A 21,547-nucleotide genomic window follows, 5' to 3' on the forward strand; every position below is an offset into this window, starting at 1 on the left:
TCTTGCAAGGAGCCATTTTGGGGTCTTTACAGACAGAAATGGTTTGGGACTGAATTTACTGCTGTTATCTCGGCCACGCCTACTGACTACAGTAGCCGCGATTAACCAATATTACCGTAATCCATACAAAAGGCGCTCCGGGTTAAAAGGCGCACCGTAGATTTTTTAGAAAATTCTAGGCTTTTAGGTGCGCCTTATAGTCGTGAAAATACGGTAGTTGTAAAATAAAATTTGATGACGTGTTTGACTATTCTTCTCTTTCTGTCCTCCCTCCTGCCCTAGTTTGTAATTTCCATCTCATTTACTCTGCTGACCATCAAAAGAATGGTCCTCCTACAGGAGCCTTGTCTTTTTGGAGGTTTATTCCTATTTCAAGTGAGGTTTTCCTTGCAATTTTTGCCTTTTAAGAGCTCAGGATCTGGGTTTCTGGAAAACGCTTTGAGACATTCTTGATTTTAAGAGAAAATTTAGCTGAACATTTAAATCACAGTCAATGAGAAAAATTCCAACACCAGAACTAGATTCGTTCCCTGTTCTGTCACATGCAAACATCATAGTCCATGAAGATTCCATTCCAAAATACTCTTTTTCTCTACTTTCCTTTCAAAAGGCATATCATGCACTCTCCTGGCTCATTCTCTACATTTCTTCTGACATTTGCTTTGATGTTGGTTAGTGAGTTGAATTGTTTGCGTTTTTGTTTTGATATTGGTGGATTGTAAATGTTGAAAACAAAACCAAATGATTGCTCTTCTTTTCTTGTCAAACACATCATACACCTTCCCTTAGCTAAAGAAATGCAAAGGTTATATGTTTGTTTAAAAATATTCTTAATATGTCAAATGTCATTTTCTCATTAGGGCCTTTTCCTATATCTCAAGATCTTTCACCTTTATTACATGTGATTGTGTTTCCTGTATGTCACACCCTCACATCATGTTACGCTGTCCAATCAAACACAAGCTCTGCATTTATCAGTGAACAAAGAACCAGCCTTCTCTTCACTCAGCCCAATATTTGATGACAAGATGACATCTGCAAAGTTGATCTTCTGGCTGATGTGTTTGGAGAAATTTGGTGAGCATTTTTATGTGTTTTGTTTGTCTGTTTATAGCATCTATGTAAAATTGAAACATCAAACAGTCTTCTTTTCTGTTTGATTTTAGCTCAGACAGCTTCAATGGAATCTTTGAATTGGAAGACCAATTTTATCTTGGTCAAACCTGGACAGAACCTGACTTTGCCGTGTCTTCAAAAAGATAATGTTTCTCCCACGATCTATTGGTTTAAACAAACTCTGGGAGAGAAGCCGAGACTGATCTGTACATACAGGATATCAAGCGAAGATTGGAAATTTGTTAATGACTTCAAAACCAATCCACGCTTCCAACTACATCCTGGTAACAAAGGAGCTAATCTGACAATATCAGATTTGGAGTTATCAGACTCAGCCACCTATTACTGTGCAAATCAGTATTTAAATGTAGTTGACTTTACAGAAGGTTATAAAGTCATTGTAGAGGGTTCAGGGTTGACCATAGATCAGCCAGCATCACAGTCTATCCAAGCAGGAGGTTCTGTGACGCTGAATTGTACAGTACATACTGGGTGGACTTCTGATGGGGATCACACTGTTTACTGGTTCAGAAACTCTGGACAATCTCAACTGGGACTCATGTACAGCCATACAGGCAGGAACAAGCAGTGTGAGAGGAAAACCAACACCTGTTTCTACAGCTTCTCCATGAAGAACCTGAACACTTCTCAGACTGGGACCTACTATTGTGCTGTTGCAGCATGTGGACACATTCTGTTTGGAAATGGAACCAAGCTGGTGTTTGAGGGTGAGTGAGTTTGAAATAATTTCATTCAAAAGCTGTTAAAGTACCATTTTATGTGCAGATTGTTTCCATACGCCTGTAAAAATGCTAAAGCCAACATTACCTCAGTGTTATGCTGTTTGAATTTTACATGTACACCACAGCAGCACATTAAAAACATTTGTGGTCAAAGTATCACTTTAACTCATTTTTGTTATGTCAGTATAGATTCTCTTTAAATACTGTTATTTTATAAAATAATGTGTGAATGGTAATGCCTGCAGTTTCGCTGAATTAGAAAATAATGACATCATAACTGCCGTGATATAAAGTGAGAAGACAAATATGTGTAAAGACCTAAATAATTATCTGAAACAGTATCGCAGATATCACAATTTCTGATGCCTCTCGTTACAGATAAAGGAAACTATCTTGTTTAGGTGTATTTCCTCAGTGCGACCTGGATATTTACCATCATTGTGGTTATTTTATTAACCATTTCAGTTTATATGACGAAAAAGAGAAACAGCCATCACTCTCTGGGTAACTGATGTAATATATTTTGAATATTCTTAAAAATAATAAATAAATGAATGTTACAGTCACAGCTGCAATTATAAAGGTATGATTAATTACACTTCTGGTCTTCTTTTAGATAGTAATTTTACATTTCTAACATTCCATTTTATTTTTCAGAATCACATGTAAGACTCTCACCTCTGTCCAAACCAAAGGTATTTTCTATTAGTCAGAATAAAGTCGTTCATTAAATATTCAAAAGGCACTGAGTTCATTGTTGTCATTTACAGGATCGTCCAGATGCAGATGGTTCTGTTTTGTGGAAGAAGATGAACAGAGAACATACCTGGACTGAATGTGTTTACTTCAGTGTAAAGCAGTAGAATAGAAAACAATTTTTTCAACAATTTTAGATATCTTGTAGTTTCAGAAAACTCACAAAATAGAAAAAGGCTCTTCTGTGGTTGATTTATAGATATTTGATTCATTGTGTACATTCTACATTGTTCAGGATGTTCAGGATCCTTGGTACAATAAAGGAGGAAATAACCAACACACACTTGATTGTCTTGTCCTCCAACTACCAACGAATCATGGTGGAGGAGCTTAAGTGTCCTCAACATCCCAGAATCTGTTTTGTCTTAATTTGCCCCTCATAAGGCCTCCAATGGGAAAGGGGTACTAGGTGGAGGGCCAGACAAAGCACAGATCTCAAAGACATTATCAATTAGGAACAGCATATCCCACTTAGTGACCAGGGGGCCTAGGCCTGTGTTTGGAGCACATTTGTGTGCGACCAATGGCTGGGACTTTGTCTATGGGCCCAGATCATGCAAACATAAAACAGAGACATGAGTCTGTCTTGCAGCAGGGTCTGGGGCCATATGCATTAGGTGATAGGCCATGGCAGGGTCACACAAGGATAAAAAAGAGCTCAAGGAAATCCTCAGCAGAAAGAAAGGTTCCTGTTTCACATGCTCTGATTCTGACAAGAAGGAAGTCAATAGAGAAGTTAAGCATGACATGAAAGCAGCCAAGCTATCGTACAAAACCACCCCTTTTACACATGGTCCTGCTGTATCTGCTGTCAGTATCTGCCACAGGCTGTATCTCCAGGGCTTTATTTCCCCAGGTTTTTGATTGGTGCAAGAACTGACTGGAGCTAAATGTCACTAAAACCAAAGAGATTGGTGGTGACTTTTCCAACAAGCACTTGCAGCTGTTGCATGTTTCTTATTTAACAAAAAAATATCCTTAAGGTTAAAAAAGACTGTAAATAATCCAGAATGTGCAGCTGTTAATTTAGTGTGGCATATAAATTTTAGAATTTGTCTATCTGAATAAGACACACAGGGTATGATGAGAACTTATGTAGACACCCTAGGTGTTAGGGTCTTAGCTTACACACCCCCACACATGTGACGCTGTGCAGTAGAAACAAAACCAGAACATCAGTTACTGCTCGACCTGTTTGCTGTCTGTTTTTGCATTTGCAATAATATTTATTTTCTTTCTTTCTTCTTCTTCTTGGAATAAAACATTACATAATTATATACACATCATGTAAAGAAATACCAAGTAATATGCCATACCATTCATACGTTACCATACGTACAGCCATGTTTTTAGACTATGATGCAAAACACTTAAAGTTTTGACATGTTTAAAAATAATCCTGTATTTATATATTTTGTCCTGCAGTCAATCTTCTTCTAAAATAAGATTCAAATAAAGTTGCAGCCCTTTATTGTCTAAAATGTCCAAATGTATTTTTTGTAACAGTCAGAATCTTTTTTGGGCTTGACTTTTCCCCTTCTGTCTTGGTGGTTTCAAACAGGAAGTCTTTGCTGTGTCTTAACACACAGCAGTCAAACGACATCGCTTCACTCTCTTGACCTTGGCATTCAAAGACAACTAGTGTAAGGAAAATGACATTGCTGTAATGTTAATGTGATCCCCATTGCAGTCACATCAACACATGTTGTTCTCAATAGTGTTATTTCTGTTTGTATTAAGCACATTTATCCATCGAATTGTCTGTATGCAAACATTTTTAGATTAGATTATATTTTAGATTATAATGACACATTCACTTGAGTACATACGTTTTGTTTAATATATAGGTTAATAAGTGGACTAATTCATGATTTTATAGGCTTAAAAAAACACAATATTCCAGTTCCTCTGATATACTCCGTGTTGATTCTATCCATGTGCAACAGAGAGTGCTTACATCTTCATCAGTTCCTCCTCCAGCTTCTCTTGCTGTCTTCTCCTCAGGGCCACTGTCTATGGGCCAGGGCCACCAATGCGGTGTTGCTCTGACTTTCCTGTTTTGAATTGTATCTGGGCATTCATTCAGGGTGTCGTGGCATGATCAACTTTTGGCTCATCACTAGTTCTCCACTGGGGTCACGCAAGGATCGGTGCCGGGGCTGCTGTTCTTTACCATATACGCAACATTGCTCAGGCAAATCATCCCATGGTCTCCCATGGTATTTTATACCACTGATTTCCACATGGCACCCAGTTCTGCGTCTCATTTTTCCCAGACTAACCCTCCGGCTCAGACTAGATCTCACCATGTCTCTCAGACATATCCGCATGGATGCAGGGCCACCACCTTCAACTTAACCATGGTGAAAATGAGCTCCTTCTTTCCTTGGCAAAACTATCCATTCATCAAAACATAGATCACAAAATTGGCCCCTGCCTGTTATCGAGGCTGTTTGAAACCTTGGAGTCATGATTGTTGACCATCTGAGGTTTTGTGATCATGTAGCATCAGTCTCCCTGTCATCCCGTCACTTTGCCATATCCAACCTCAGAAAAACCAGACCATTAAACCTACAAATGCTGATACAAGTCATGGTGATCTCCCATATTTCCACCAATTCAGATAGTCCAACGAAAGCAGGCCCATGCCACCTCACTGCTAATAGAGGTCTACTGTACCTGCCCACATTAAGATCATGTCATTCATGCTGACCGACAGACTAATACCATAATCTGCTCCCTCTTACGTGAACAATCTTGTTTGAGCCCATGCTAACCCTCGTTGCTGCATCATTTTCCAAAAGCTGTCTGTCATAATAATTAGTGAGCATTCACTGGATGCATTACTGCAACATGGAAAATTGTCAGGGTTTTGGGGTTGTGTCGGTCATTGTGCTGTAGGGGGTGGTGTGGGGCACAATTGGTTGCAGCTGGCACTGCTGGCAGGCACACCTGTAGGCAATTTACATTGGGCTGCCTATTTAAGCAGGTGGCGCCTGCCTGTCAGTGCCAGGGTGTCTGTTTGTGTTGTGAGGGTGTTTGTTCGGGTTCCCTTGTCGTGTGTTGGATCTGCGGTCCTGGACGACTGCTTCTGTTCCTGAGTTCTCTGCAGTCCTGGAGGACTGCTTCTGTTCCGAGTTCTCTGCGGTCCTGGAGGACTGCTGTTCCTGAGTTCTCTGCGGTCCTGGAGGACTGCTGTTCCTGAGTTCTCTGCGGTCCTGGAGGACTGCTGTTCCTGAGTTCTCTGCGGTCCTGGAGTACTGCTGTTCCTGAGTTCTCTGCGGTCCTGGAGGACTGCTTCGGTTCCCGAGTTTCCTGTTGCCCTGGAGGGCTGCTTCTGTTTCCGGTTGCCCTGGAGGCCCACTTCTGTTTCCGGTTGCCCTGGAGGGCCGCTTCTGTTCCCTGTGCTCGGCTGTCCTGGAGGGCTGCCCGCGTCTTCCTTGTGTTGCTCCCCTTCCCCCGTAAATAAAACCTTGTGACTATTTTACGACTGTGTCCTGGCCTGCGTTCGGATCCTGTTCACCCCCCTCCGTGACAGAAAATATAAAAAAGAATGATTGCTGGCTGGTTGGTTGGTTGGTTGTTGTTGATTGGTTAGAAATGATGCACATTATAACTAAACTCAAATTGAATTCTATTTACATATGATGCAAAATCTTATTCTTAAGATAATCCAGAGTTTTTTCTTGTGGGTTTTTTTAACCTTTAAATCTTCCTTTAATTTCCCCAACATCAATTTTATCAAGCAAATCTGACATTACAAGTGATCGTGTTTCCTGTATCTCACACCCTCGAGTCATCTCCGGCTGCCCAATCAGATACGAGTGCAGCATTTATCAGTTTAAAAAGGACCAGTCTTCTCTTCACTCAGCCCAAAACTTGGAGCAAGATGACATCTGCAAAGTTGATCTTCTGGCTGATATGTTTGGAGAAATTTGGTGAGGATTTCTTTTTTGTTTGTATTTTGTTTATCTATGGCATCATTTGCAAAATTCTAGATTTAAACATTAAACGGTGTTCATTTCTAATTGTATTTTGTTTTTAGCTCAGACAGCTACAATGGAATTTTCTCCATCTTTGAATTGGAAGACCAATTATATCTTGGTCAAACCTGGACAGAACCTGACTTTGCCGTGTCTTCACAAAAGTGATGTTTCTACCAAGATCTCTTGGTTTAAAGAAACTCGGGGAGTGAAGCCGATTCTGCTCTGTACATACTGGATATTAAGGAAACATTGTAACTCTGCTAATGACTCCAATCCACGTTTCCAACTACATGCTGGTAACAAAGGAACTAATCTGACAATAACAGATTTGAAGTTATCAGACTCAGCCACCTATTACTGTGTAAATCAGTATTTATCAGTATTTGACTTTACAGAAGGTCATAATGTCATTGTAGAGGGTTTAGGGTTGACCATAGATCAGTCAGCATCACAGTCTATCCAAGCAGAAGGTTCTGTGACGCTGAATTGTACAGTCCATACTGGGTGGACTTGTGATGGGGATCACACTGTTTACTGGTTCAGAAACTCTGGACAATCTCAACTGGGACTCATGTACAGCCATACAGGTGGGAATAAGCAGTGTGAGAGGAAAACCAACACCTGTTTCTACAGCTTCTCCATGAAGAATGTGAACATTTCTCAGACTGGGACCTACTATTGTGCTGTTGCAGCATGTGGACACATTCTGTTTGGAAATGGAACCAAGCTGGTGTGTGGGGGTGAGTGCTCTAATTTTGTGCAGATTATTTTCTGTATATTGTAGAAATAATTTACATATTATCTAGAAAAATATTAAGCCAGCATCCAGTAATTTATTTAATTGTCCATAAAAAGGTTATCCTAATTAGCTCTGTTCAGTTGGTTTATATATAGTGTTTTATCGAAATATTTACCAGTTCAAACAGATATGGCCTAAATATCCCCCAATTCTGTTTACACAAAGCTTTCAGTATCTAAAATGAGGAGAAATTGTAACGTTTAAAGCCCGGTTTGAATTTTACATGGACACTGTGGTAGTCCTTTAAAAACATAATATTTGTGGTCAAAGTATCACTTTAACTCATTACTTTTTATGTCAGTATAGGTTCTGTTTCTATATTGTTACTTTATAAAATAATTTGTGACTGGCGATGTCTATTGTCTTCCTGAATTACACAGTAATGACATCATAACTAGCTTAATATAAGAGAGGACAAATTTGTTGAAATACTTAAATGATTATCTGAAACGGCATCGCGGATATCACAATTTCTGATGCATCTCGTTACAGATCAAGGAAACCATCTTGTTTTGGTGTATTTCCTCAGTGCGGCCTGGATATTTACCATCATCTTAGTTGTTTTATTATCCATTTCAGTTTTTATGACAAAGAGGAAAAACAGTCATCACTCTCTGGGTAACTGATGTAATATATTTTGAAGATTCTTAAAGGTAAACTGGGAAAATTACTTTAAAAAAATCTCTTCCTGTGTTTTAAAACAGACTCTCAATCAAGAGTCCAAGCTTCATCCAGAGCAAATGCAGAGGTGGAGACAATTTTGATTTTTAAAAAAAAAAAAAAGTTTATATGTATAAATAATCCTTATTTACACACACTAACTTACTCTTTATCACATATCTCCAGGGCTACCAAGAGGAAAACAACCTCCATTATTCAGCTTTGAGGAACAACCAGCCCAACAGATCAATGCAGAACAGACAGAATGAATGTGTGTACTCTGCTGTGAGGCTGTAGATGTCTTGTTGTCATTGCAGCTCAACACAGGACCTAATTAAGTATTTTGTATTTACTCATACCGATTTCTACATTTTCAATTGTATCATTTATCAGTCTCGATGAGACAAAGTTTTCCTAATAAAGTTGTTTTTTCTGGCCATGTCGACAAATGATAGATTACCTCCATATATTTATATTCATTTTATGAAGACAAAGCTTGTATCGTGCTGTTGCAGTCCTTAATTTGTGAAGTCAAAAGCTCCAACAATCGTTTTCACAAGCATTCATATCCATCGGACTATTAAGTTGACCAAAACACCCACTGGATGAGACAAATGCTCCATTATGTGATCATGACCATGTAAACAGCAGCAGGCTATGTCTTGGATACATAGAAATGCTAAGGCAGGGGCAGTATTATCCAAAGGGTTGGCGTACTCCTGCTGTGTCCACCGTGGTCTCTCCTTCCCAGAACTGCAGGAATGATTTTTGCTTATTTGGGATCCAACTTGCCAGCAGTTTAGAAAATGTTTAGCTCTCTTTGTTGACCTTTTTTTTGTAAAACTTGGGGCATAAAGACTAACAAAACAGATAACAAAATTGAACACAATACAAATATTAATTTTTGATTTAATTAAAAATTACTACCTGCTCAAGATTCCCAATACAACTGAAACCTTGACATCTGTCTGCTGCTTTTTGAATCTGCAGACCTTGGTTAGCTTCCTAATTGGTGCATCAGCATTCAGCATGATGAAAAGCAGTCACAGCTGCCATTGTTAAGATATAATCAATTAAAATTTGATTTTGCAACAAAAGACCTTCAACAGTTTTATTAGAATTGTGAAAAAACTGGCCAAGGGATTTTTGCCCATCCCTCTATCAGTCTTTGACTTCTTTATCCCTTTTAGGGGACAGGTGGCCGCTTATCCCACTTCTAACTCACAAAGACAAACAACTGTTCATGCCCTCATTCACTTCTAATGTCAATGCACATGGACACGGGGAGAACAGGCAAACTCTGCACAAAAACCCCCCTTGATTGCAGGAACCTTCTTGCTTTGTGGCAGCCATTTTAGCCCCTACATAACCGTGCCACCCCTGTGTCAGTTCACCTCATGTGTGTCTCCCCTTGTGTTGTGCCACTTTCATCATGTTGTGATTACTGATCACAAAGTGCCATAATCATAAAGCATAATCTTTACCAATATTATGGTTATGGCATAATCATAATCTTTGAAAATATTATGATTATGGCACTTTTGAACTACCGTATTTTCACTGTAATAAAAGGCGCAGTCTCAGTTGCGGGTGCTATTTATGTATTTAAAACATACATTTAGGCGCACCGTATTATTAGGCGCATGCTAAAACATACAGTAAAAAATGACAACGGAAGTAAAACGGTGAGTTTCTTCACATTTATTGAACAAAATATTAATTCTTCTGCCACAAAACCATCAAAGTTTTCATCGTCTGTATCTGAATTAAACAGCTGCACTATTTCAATGTCCAACATCCCATAACATATAGCATATAACATTCTGTATATATGCTCATAACATTCTAATCTTATCTGTATTTATTTATTCTGTCTCTTTACTCTGCATATGCTGCTACTATAATTCAATTTCCCCACGGGGATGAATAAAGTTCATCTTAATCTTAATCTTAATCCCGAATTCCTCTTCTTCATCATCTGAATCAGACTCACCGACCGTTTCCGCTTCAGCATTCATGCTGGCTTTTGTGAAAGCTCTTCCAATACATGAAGACGGTATCATAGCCCATGCATCTACAATCCACCCGCATATGGTGACATAACCTGCCCGCCGCTGCCTCATAGTCTTTGTGAAGGAGTGTTTGCCTTCCATCATCCAGCGCTCTGTCCGTTTCCGTGGCAGCCAAGAACCACGGTGAACGACGACTTCTCGTGCCCCTTTGTGCATATCGCCACCGTGCTGTTCCCTTTTTTCTCCACTGTGTGGGTCAAAGGGATGTCAAAAGTCAGAGGGATCTCCTCCATGTTGGTGATGTGGCTGGGCGCGGTTATCTTGTCACGGCAGTAGGTGCGGAAGATGGCCGCCGTCTCCTGGTTAGGGTTAGGGAAGATGGCCGCCCTCTCTTGGTAATCCGCGGGCAGCCGCTGCGCAACAGTTGTCTTTGTGCGTATGGAGAGATGCCGCCTCCTCATAAAGTGAAAACACTAAGATTGCTCGATTGCCATTTTCAGCCGCATATTTAATGTCCTGCAGTTTAAAGTAAGCCTCATTCATACACGTCTCGCTTGACCGGCGCCATTTTAGGGGATCCTTATGCGTAGGTGTGCCGCTAATCGATTGGCGGAGCGTTTACCGTAGTGCACCCACCAAAGGCGCACAGCAGATTTTGGAACTCAGTCCACACACAAGGCACACCATATTATAAGGTGCACCGTCAATTTTTGAGAAAATCTCTGTGTTTTAGGTGCGCCTTATAGTCATAATACGGTACTTGTAGAACTCCACAGCCTCCACCTCAACTCTTTCTCTAAGAGCTGGTCATAGTTTTGGTCTAGACATCCCAAAGTCAGTGACTAGTTACTTTGTCTTTGAGGCGTTGAGGTGTAGATGGTTCATGTGGCTCCAGGCATTTCATGAACAGGCTCCTATGCTCCATCTGATTGTTGTTACTCCATCTCTTTGTTGTCCCTGATGCATCCCACAATGGCTGTGTCATCGACAAACTTCTAAATTTGGCACAGCTCAAAGTTGTAGTAAAAGTCTAATGTGTACAGGGTTAATAGTAGAGGGCCCAGCACTGTGCCCTGGGGTGCTCTTGTGCTGCTAATCACAGTGTCTTTCAGCCTGGTATACCGTGGCCTGTCGGTGAGATACGGTAGCTGGAGAACCAGGAATCCAGGTCCACTACTATCATGCTAAGTTTGTCCCGTGCTGCGGTGTGAGGTGAGTTTCACTGGTCAGAAGACATTCAGCTCCCTGGGAGGATTCTTCTTAAGAACTGGGATGATGCATGTCTTCCACAATGTCTTTACACACTAACATACATATACCTGCATCCCCCCCATGCACACAACCTCACAAAACAACAAACATTTGTATACTTGCACATACTCTCCACATACTTGAACAATCATTGTCTGTACCTTCCATTGCACCACATGATAAATTTGCCATTTAAATCGAATTGATCCAGTGGCCATGTGTTTTAGTCTGTTCCGAGTAGACCCCCAGTTTACAACATTCAAAACCAGCAAAAGTTAGGCTTGATATTTAGCTGAAAATTAATTCAAACTGGCCACTCGGCCATGCTCAATTTATAATGTGTGTTCTGCTTGTGGCAGGGCGTGGCCTGCCCTCCGAACAGGTGTCCTATGGAGGTAGTGCCTTAATTGGTGGGTGGGGAGAAAAGGTTTATATAAGGCACTGCCTCCAGCTGACTTGAGTTTTTTTTTCCCCTTCGACGGTACGGCGGGGTTGCGGCTTATCTGGGCGGTTCGACCAACAAACTGTTTCACAGCGCGAGCATGCTGTTTGGCAGCGCCAAGAAGGTTGGTGCTTCCTCCCGCCATCCTTCCACCTAGAGCGCTTTGCCGTGAGGGCACGCGCGCTAGTTTACCCTGGGCAGGTAAGGCGCAGCAATGCGCGTCACTGACTTCCCCGCACTCGGTCGATAAAGGTTAATGGCGCTGTCCTTGTTGCAGTTGACTGCCGGCTGGCGTCGGTGGGTCGCGTTGCCCCAGCGGGAACCCTTCACGGAGTGGTGGCGCCACCAAACAGTCGGCACGGACTACCTCGCGTACTGGACCCACTGCTGCTTTGGCTCCGTCCCGTTTGCGGGACTCTCTCCTGTTCGCTCTCGCGCTCTCTCTCTCTCCCCCCCCCCCCCCCCCCCCTCCCCCCCTTCGCTCGGGGGACGGCGCTGAGACGTAGTGGTGCTGCCGAGGCGACCACGGAGCTATTACTTTTAATTTTAGACTCTTAACAGTACGTAAATGGTATCAATTTACATTTACTTTTGTTGTTTTTTGTGTCTTGGTTGACGTTGTTTTCTCTTGGACGACCTGGTCGCCATTTATAAAGGAATGTGGTCAAACAAGTGTTTCATGAAACTAACAGAGATGATGTTTCTACCAAGATCTCTTTGTTTAAACAAATTCTGGGAGAGAAGCCGAGGCTGATCTGTACGTACTGGATATCAAGTAAACTTTGGATATTTGTTAATGACTTCAAAACCAATCCACATTTCCAAATACATCCTGGTAACAAGGGAGCTTATCTGACAATATCAGACTTGGAGTTATCAGACTCAGCCACCTATTACTGTGTAAATCAGTATTTAACAGTATTTGACTTTCTAGAAAGTTATGTCATTGTAGAGGGTTCAGGGTTGACTATAGATCAGTCAGCATCACATTCTATTCAAGCAGAAGGTTCTGTGACGCTGAATTGTACAGTACATACTGGGTGGACTTGTGATGGGGATCACACTGTTTACTGGTTCAGAAACTCTGGACCATCTCAACTGGGACTCATGTACAGCCATACAGGCGGGAACAAGCAGTGTGAGAGGAAAACCAACACCTGTTTCTACAGCTTCTCCATGAAGAACCTGAACACTTCTCAGACTGGGACCTACTATTGTGCTGTTGCAGCATGTGGACAAATTCTGTTTGGAAATGGAACCAAGCTGGTGTTTGAGGGTGAGTGTGTTTGAAATCATTTTATTCAAAAGGTTTATACAAGTTGTTAAAGTGCTACATATTTTTGTGCAGATTATTTTATATATATTGTAGAAATAATTTACATAATATCCAGTTTTTAAAAAAAATTAAGCCAGAATCCACTAATTTATTTTATTGTCCATAGAAAGGTTACCCCAGTTAGCTCTGTTCAGTTGGTTTCAAAATATATAGCGATTGATAGAAAAATTAACCTTATGTTTAAACAGATATGGCCTAAATATCCCCTGATTCTGTTATATGGAGCTTTTAGTTTCTAAAATGTGGAGGAAATGTAACATTTATAGCCCATTTAAAATTTTACATGGAGATGGAACCAAACAGGTCTTTGAGGGTGAATTACCTTCTATGTTCATGACTCCGGTATTCTGAGTTTCGACTGTTATGACTTTAACTTGGATTCAGGAATTTGAATTGATTATTTGATTTGTTCATATATAAGACAAACTTGTATTTTTACCTAAATATTGACACTGCAGAATTATAATTCTGACTTCATTATCAATAACTTATCTTTGAATCACATTCATACCATGACTTAAATTGAACTCAAATTAAACAGAATTTGCTTATTTGACCTGGGCACAGATAAACGGGAGGGGTTTTTTTGTTATGTATTTACTGGTTTGTTGAAAAATATGAGCATACAAACATGAAGACTGTCTCAAAAATGCTGTCACAAATGCATACAAATTATATTTAACTTAAATGTGTTATGGGAAGTCAAGGAGGCCTGGACCCAGATGCAGAGTAGCAGATACAGCTCTTTATTGATAACAAAAAGGTGCAAGACGCAGGAATCAAAGTAGCAACAGAAACAACTCTAGCAAAGTAACAACAGAAAATCTACGAACTAAAAATCACCATAAAAGGGAAAAACCGTCGAGGAAAAAGTACAAACGAAAACGCAGTGACGAGGCACTGGAACAAACTCACACGCTGGAAGTAAACACAGAAAACAGGAGGCGAAAAACTGGAGATCACAGAGGGTGGAAGCTAGACGCTGTGGCGAAACAACAATCTGGCACCGGCGGCAAAGAGAGGGGAGTTTAAGTAGCCGCTGAATTAAGGTAATGCGCTGCAGGTGCGCCAGAGGCTCAGCGCTCATCAGAGTTCGGCCCGTCCCTGCCTGCCGATCCTGCAGGTGGGGGGAGGAGGCGAGAAACCCGAGCCACAACAAAATGGTTCTCATCTCTCAAATAATAAAAGTCAACAAAGTCAAAAAATGAAAAAAGAAATGAGCATGGCAAGCCACTAGTTTTACCAGGTCTGGTTTTTGGCAAATCTGGCTACTAGCACAAAAGTCTTTGTTCTTTACATTACATGTTTCAAAGCAGTGTGACATGTTCACAGTGACTGTAGAGAGGTGACTCCTCAGCGAAAAGGTGCAATTTATGATAAGTTTTATTCCTGATAATTTCTGAGTTGCAAATACCTGAACAAAAGCTTTGTGTGGAAATATTGTAGTCAAACTAGGAATTTGACAATGATAACTTGGATTTAGATTATGAACCTCAAAAACAATTCTTTAATTGGCTTAAACTTAAAATAAAAGGCCATTCCACCTCAACTCATTGGTTTCAGAGCCTGGGTACTTGAGAAAAACTTATTCAACAGAACTGGTGGTTGGAGTAAATCGCTACCTGTACTTGTTCAAGCTCTACTGCCTGTTCTTCTTCACCATGGAACTGAAACCTTGACCTGTCTGCTGCTGTGTTCATCTACAGATGATAAACACTCTCAGTTCTCAGTTTACTTCCTGTGTGGTGCATCATCATTCAGCACCTTTCTGGTAGAGTATCTGGCTTTCTCGGTGTGCATGATGAACAGTCACAGCTGCAATTATAAAGGTATAATTAATTACACTTCTGGGCTTATTTTAGAGGGTAATTTTACATTTCTAACATTCCATTTTATTTTTCAGAATCGCATGTAAGACTCACCTCTATTCAAACCAAAGGTATTTTTTTATTGTCAGAATAAAGTCGTTCATGAAATATTCGAAAGGCACTGAGTTCATTGTTGTCATTTACAGGATTGTCCAGATGCAGATGGTTCTGTTTTGTGGAAGATGAACAGAGAACATACCTGGACTGAATGTGTTTACTTCAGTGTAAAGCAGTAGAATAGAAAAATGACCATTTTCAACAATTTTAGATATCTTGTAGTTTCAGAAAACTCACAAAATAGAAAAAGGCTCTTCTGTGGTTGAGTTATAGATATTTGATTCATTGTGTACATTCTACATTGTTCAGGATGTTCAGGATCCTTGGTACAATAAAGGAGGAAATAGCCAACACACACTTTATTTTCTTTACCTCCAACTACCAACGAATCATGGTGGAGGAGCTTAAGTGTCCTCAACATCCCAGAATCTGTTTTGTCTTAATTTGCCCCTCATAAGGCCTCCAATGGGAAAAGGGGTACTAGGTGGAGGGCCAGATAAAGCACAGATCTCAAAGACATTATCAATTAGGAACAGCATATCCCACTTAGTGACCAGGGGGCCTAGGCCTCTGTTTGGAGCACAGTTGTGCGCGACCAATGGCTGGGACTTTGTCTATGGGCCCAGATCATCCAAACATAAAACAGAGACATGAGTCTGTCTTGCAGCAGGGTCTGGGGCCATATGCATTAGGTGATAGGCCATGGCAGGGTCACACAAGGATAAAAAGGAGCTCAAGGAAATCCTCAGCAGAAAGAAAAGTTCCTTTTTCACATGCTCTGATTCTGAGAAGAAGGAAGTCAATAGAGAAGTTAAGCATGACATGAAAGCAGCCAAGCTATCGTACAAAACCACCCCTTTTACACATGGTCCTGCTGTATCTGCTGTCAGTATCTGCCACAGGCTGTATCTCCAGGGCTTTACGTCCCCAGGTTTTTGATTGGTGCAACAACTGACTGGAGCTAAATGTCACTAAAACCAAAGAGATTGGTGGTGACTTTTCCAACAAGCACTTGCAGCTGTTGAATGTTTCTTATTTTACAAAAAAATATCCTTAAAGTTGAAAAAGACTGTAAATAATCCAGAATGCGCAGCTGTTAATTTAGTGTGGCACTTTAGTTTAGACACCCTAGGTGTTAAGGTGTTAGCTTACACACCCCCACACATGTGACACTATGCAGTAGAAACAAAACCACAACATCAGTTACTGCTCGACCTGTTTGCTGTCCTCTTTTTACATTTGAAATGATATTTATTTTATTTATTTCTTCTTCTTCTTGGAATAAAACATTACATAAATATATACACATCATGTAAAGAAATACCAAGTAATATGCCATACCATTCATACGTTACCATACGTACAGCCATGTGTTTAGACTATGATGCAAAACACTTAAAGTTTTGACATGTTTAAAAATAATCCTGTTCTTATATATTTTGTCCTGCAGTCAATCTTCTTCTAAAATAAGATTCAAATAAAGTTGCAGCCCTTTATTGTCTAAAATGTCCAAATGTATTTTTTGTAACACAGTCAGAATCTTTTTTGGGCTTGACTTTTCCCCTTCTGTCTTGGTGGTTTCAAACAGGAAGTCTTTGCTGTGTCTTAACACATAGCAGTCAAACTACATCGCTTCACTCTCTTGACCTTGGCATTCAAAGACAACTAGTGTAAGGAAAATGACATTGCTGTAATGTTAATGTGATCCCCATTGCAGTCACATCAACACATGTTCTTGTCAACAGTGTTATTTCTGTTTGTATTAAGCACATTTATCCATCGAATTGTCTGTATGCAAACATTTTTAGATTAGATTATATTTTAGATTATAATGACACATTCACTTGAGTACATACATTTTGTTTAATATATAGGTTAATAAGTGGACTAATTCATGATTTTATAGGCTTACAAAAACACAATATTCCAGTTCCTCTGATATACTCCGTGTTGATTCTATCCATGTGCAACAGAGAGTGCTTACATCTTCATCAGTTCCTCCTCCAGCTTCTCTTGCTGTCTTCTCCTCAGGGCCACTGTCTATGGGCCAGGGCCACCAATGCGGTGTTGCTCTGACTTTCCTGTTTTGAATTGTACCTATCTGGGCATTCATTCAGGGTGTCGTGGCATGATCAACTTTTGGCTCATCACTAGTTCTCCACTGGGGTCACCCAAGGATCGGTGCCGGGGCTGTTGCTCTTTACCATATACACAACATTGCTCAGGCAAATCATCCCATGGTCTCCCATGGTGTTTTATACCACTGCTTTCCACATGGCACCCAGTTCTGCATCTCATTTTCCCCAGACTAACCCTCCGGCTCAGACTAGATCTCACCATGTCTCTCAGACATATCCGCATGGATGCAGGGCCCCCACCTTCAACTTAACCATGGTGAAAATGAGCTCCTTCTTTCCTTGGCAAAACTATCCATTCATCAAAACATAGATCACAAAATTGGCCCCTGCCTGTTATCGAGGCTGTTTGAAACCTTGGAGTCATGATTGTTGACCATCTGAGGTTTTGTGATCATGTAGCATCAGTCTCCCTGTCATCCCGTCACTTTGCCATATCCAACCTCAGAAAAACCAGGCCATTAAACCTACAAATGCTGATACAAGTCATGGTGATCTCCCATATTTCCACTAATTCAGATAGTCCAACGAAAGCAGGCCCATGCCACCTCACTGCTGATAGAGGTCTACTGTACCTGCCCACATTAAGATCATGTCATTCATGCTGACCGACAGACTAATACCTGAATCTGCTCCCTCTTATGTGAACAATCTTGTTTGAGCCCATGCTACCCCTCGTTGCTGCATCATTTTCCAAAAGCTGTCTGTCATAATAATTAGTGAGCATTCACTGGATGCATTACTGCAACATGAAAAAAATAAAAAAGAATGATTGCTGGTTGGTTGGTTGGTTGGCTGGTTGTTGTTGATTGGTTAGAAATGATGCACATTATAACTCAACTCAAATTGAATTCTATTTATATATGAAGCAAAATCCTATTCTTAAGGTAATCCAAAGTTTTTTCTTGTGGGTTTTTTTAACCTTTAAATCTTCCTTTAATTTCCCCAACATCAATTTTATCAAGCAAATCTGACATTACAAGTGATCGTGTTTCCTGTATCTCACACCCTCGAGTCATCTCCGGCTGCCCAATCAGATATGAGTGCAGCATTTATCAGTTTAAAAAGGACCAGTCTTCTCTTCACTCAGCCCAAAACTTGGAGCAAGATGACATCTGCAAAGTTGATCTTCTGGCTGATATGTTTGGAGAAATTTGGTGAGGATTTCTTATTTGTTTGTATTTTGTTTATCTATGGCATCATTTGCAAAATTCTAGATTTAAACATTAAACGTTGTTCATTTCTAATTGTATTTACAGCTACAATGGAATTTTCTCCATCTTTGAATTGGAAGACCAATTATATCTTAGTCAAACCTGGACAGAACCTGACTTTGCCGTGTCTTCACAGAGATTATTTTTCTACCAGGATCTCTTGGTTTAAAGAAACTCTGGGAGAGAAGCCGATTCTGATCTGTATGTACTGGATATCAAGTAAATTTTGTAGCTGTGCTAATGACTTCAAAACCAATCCACGTTTCCAAATACATCCTGGTAACAATGGAACTAATCTGACAATAACAGATTTGAGGTTATCAGACTCAGCGACGTATTACTGTGTAAATCGGTATTTAAATGCATTTGACTTTACAGAAGGTTATAATGTCATTGTAGAGGGTTCAGGGTTGACTATAGATCAGCCAGCATCACATTCTATCCAAGCAGAAGGTTCTGTGACGCTGAATTGTACAGTACATACTGGGTGGACTTGTGATGGGGATCACACTGTTTACTGGTTCAGAAACTCTGGACAATTTCAACTGGGACTCATGTACAGCCATACAGGCGGGAATAAGCAGTGTGAGAGGAAAACCAACACCTGTTTCTACAGCTTCTCCATGAAGAACGTGAACACTTCTCAGACTGGGACCTACTATTGTGCTGTTGCAGCATGTGGACACATTCTGTTTGGAAATGGAACCAAGCTGGTGTTTGAGGGTGAGTGAGTTTTGAAATCATTTTATTCAAAAGCTGTTAAGTGCTATTTTATGTGCAGATTGTTTCCATACGCCTGTAAAAATAATAAAGCCAACATGACCTCAGTGTTAAAAAAAAAAATCCAAAATGTAACTTAATTTCTTAATTGCTCTATGTTTAAACACATAGAGCAATTTATAGCAACATGAACCTTAAGTTCTAAGTTCATACAGTCATAAAATTTATGCTGTTTGAATTTTACACCACAGCAGCACATTAAAAACATTTGTGGTCAAAGTATAACTTTAACTCATATTTTTGTTATGTCAGTATAGATTCTCTTTAAATACTGTTATTTTATAAAATAATGTGTGAATGGTGATGCCTGTAGTTTCGCTGAATTAGAAAATAATGACATCATAACTGCCGTGATATAAAGTGAGAAGACAAATAGGTGTAAAGACCTAAATTAATTAGGTCTTTACACCAATTAATTATCTGAAACAGTATCGCGGATATCACAATTTCTGATGCCTCTCGTTACAGATAAAGGAAACTATCTTGTTTTGGTGTATTTCCTCAGTGCGACCTGGATATTTACCATCATCGTGGTTATTTTATCAACCATTTCAGTTTATATGACGAAATAGAGAAACAGCCATCACTCTCTGGGTAACTGATGTAATATATTTTGAATATTCTTAAAAATAATAAATAAATGAATGTTACAGTCACAGCTGCAATTATAAAGGTATGATTAATTACACTTCCGGTCTGCTTTTAGATAGTAATTTTACATTTCTAACATTCCATTTTATTTTTCAGAATCGCATGTAAGACTCTCACCTCTGTCCAAACCAAAGGTATTTTCTATTAGTCAGAATAAAGTCGTTCATTAAATATTCAAAAGGCACTGAGTTCATTGTTGTCATTTACAGGATTGTCCAGATGCAGATGGTTCTGTTTTGTGGAAGAAGAAGATGAACAGAGAACATACCTGGACTGAATGTGTTTACTTCAGTGTAAAGCAGTAGAAAAATGACCATTTTCAACAATTTTAGATATCCTGTAGTTTCAGAAAACTCACAAAATAGAAAAAGGCTCTTCTGTGGTTGATTTATAGATATTTGATTCATTGTGTACATTCTACATTGTTCAGGATGTTCAGGATCCTTGGTACAATAAAGGAGGAAATAACCAACACACACTTGATTGTCTTGTCCTCCAACTACCAACGAATCATGGTGGAGGAGCTTAAGTGTCCTCAACATCCCAGAATCTGTTTTGTCTTAATTTGCCCCTCATAAGGCCTCCAATGGGAAAGGGTACTAGGTGGAGGGCCAGATAAAGCACAGATCTCAAATACGTTATCAATTAGGAACAGCATATCCCACTTAGTGACCAGGGGACCTAGGCCTGTGTTTGGAGCACATTGGTGCGCGACCAATGGCTGGGACTTTGTCTATGGGCCCAGATCGTCCAAACATGAAACAGAGACATGAGTCTGTCTTGCAGCAGGGTCTGGGGCCATATGCATTAGGTGATAGGCCATGGCAGGGTCACACAAGGATAAAAAGCAGCTCAAGGAAATCCTCAGCAGAAAGAAAAGTTCCTTTTTCACATGCTCTGATTCTGACAAGAAGTCAATAGAGAAGTTAAGCATGACATGAAAGCAGCCAAGCTATCGTACAAAACCACCCCTTTTACACATGGTCCTGCTGTATCTGCTGTCAGTATCTGCCACAGGCTGCATCTCCAGGGCTTTATTTCCCCAGGTTTTTGATTGGTGCAACAACTGACTGGAGCTAAATGTCACTAAAACCAAAGAGATTGGTGGTGACTTTTCCAACAAGCACTTGCAGCTGTTGCATGTTTCTTATTTAACAAAAAAATATCCTTGAAGTTGAAAAAGACTGTAAATAATCCAGAATGCGCAGCTGTTAATTTAGTGTGGCATATAAATTTTTTAAATTCTGTTTGGAAATGCAACCAAGTTGGTGTGTGGGGGTGAGTATCACTTTAACTCATTCCTTGTTATGTCAGTATAGGTTCTGCTTCTACAGTATATTGTTACTTTATAAAAGAAATTTGTGACTAGTGATGTCTATTGTCTCCCTGAATTACACAGTAATGACATCATAACTAGCTTAATATAAAGTGAGAGGACAAATTTGTGTAAATACTTAAATGACTGTCTGAAACGGCATCGCGGATATCACAATTTCTGATGCATCTCGTTACAGATGAAGGAACCCATCTTGTTTTGGTGTATTTCCTCAGTGCGGCCTGGATATTTACCATCATTGTGGTTGTTTTATTATCCATTTCAGTTTTTATGACAAAGAGGAAAAACAGTCATCACTCTCTGGGTAACTGATGTAATATATTTTGAAGATTCCTAAAGGGAAACTGGGAAAATTACTTTAAAAAAATCTCTTCCTGTGTTTTAAAACAGACTCTCAATCAAGAG

At 40.0% G+C, this 21,547-nt stretch overlaps 1 protein-coding gene and 2 pseudogenes across 1 annotated transcript; all 3 read left to right on the top strand.

Moving 5' to 3' along the window:
- Positions 1-1,028: 1,028 nt before the first annotated feature.
- LOC101061244 (uncharacterized) lies at positions 1,029-2,722 on the top strand (annotated as a pseudogene).
- Positions 2,723-6,504: 3,782 nt separating this feature from the next.
- On the top strand, positions 6,505-8,462 carry LOC115248504 (uncharacterized). Its single transcript, XM_029832280.1, has 6 exons — positions 6,505-6,553; positions 6,661-7,341; positions 7,893-8,018; positions 8,105-8,148; positions 8,247-8,345; positions 8,454-8,462. Exons 1-6 carry the CDS (start codon positions 6,505-6,507, stop codon positions 8,460-8,462), a joined length of 1,008 nt encoding a protein of 335 aa, XP_029688140.1.
- Positions 8,463-18,269: 9,807 nt separating this feature from the next.
- Positions 18,270-20,111, top strand: LOC115248514 (uncharacterized; annotated as a pseudogene).
- Positions 20,112-21,547: the final 1,436 nt, after the last annotated feature.

Source organism: Takifugu rubripes, unplaced genomic scaffold (assembly GCF_901000725.2).
Source record: "Takifugu rubripes unplaced genomic scaffold, fTakRub1.2, whole genome shotgun sequence".
In the NCBI taxonomy this organism is placed as follows: Eukaryota; Metazoa; Chordata; class Actinopteri; order Tetraodontiformes; family Tetraodontidae; genus Takifugu; species Takifugu rubripes.

What these genes read in the sequence shown, in the direction of transcription:
- LOC115248504 (XM_029832280.1), top strand. Translation starts at nt 6,505, where the DNA reads ATGACATCTGCAAAGTTGATCTTCTGGCTGATATGTTTGGAGAAATTT. An exon ending in AAACAGTCATCACTCTCTGG is followed by an intron (nt 8,019 to 8,104) that starts GTAACTGATGTA and finishes GTTTTAAAACAG; the next exon opens with ACTCTCAATCAAGAGTCCAA. An exon ending in CATCCAGAGCAAATGCAGAG is followed by an intron (nt 8,149 to 8,246) that starts GTGGAGACAATT and finishes ACATATCTCCAG; the next exon opens with GGCTACCAAGAGGAAAACAA.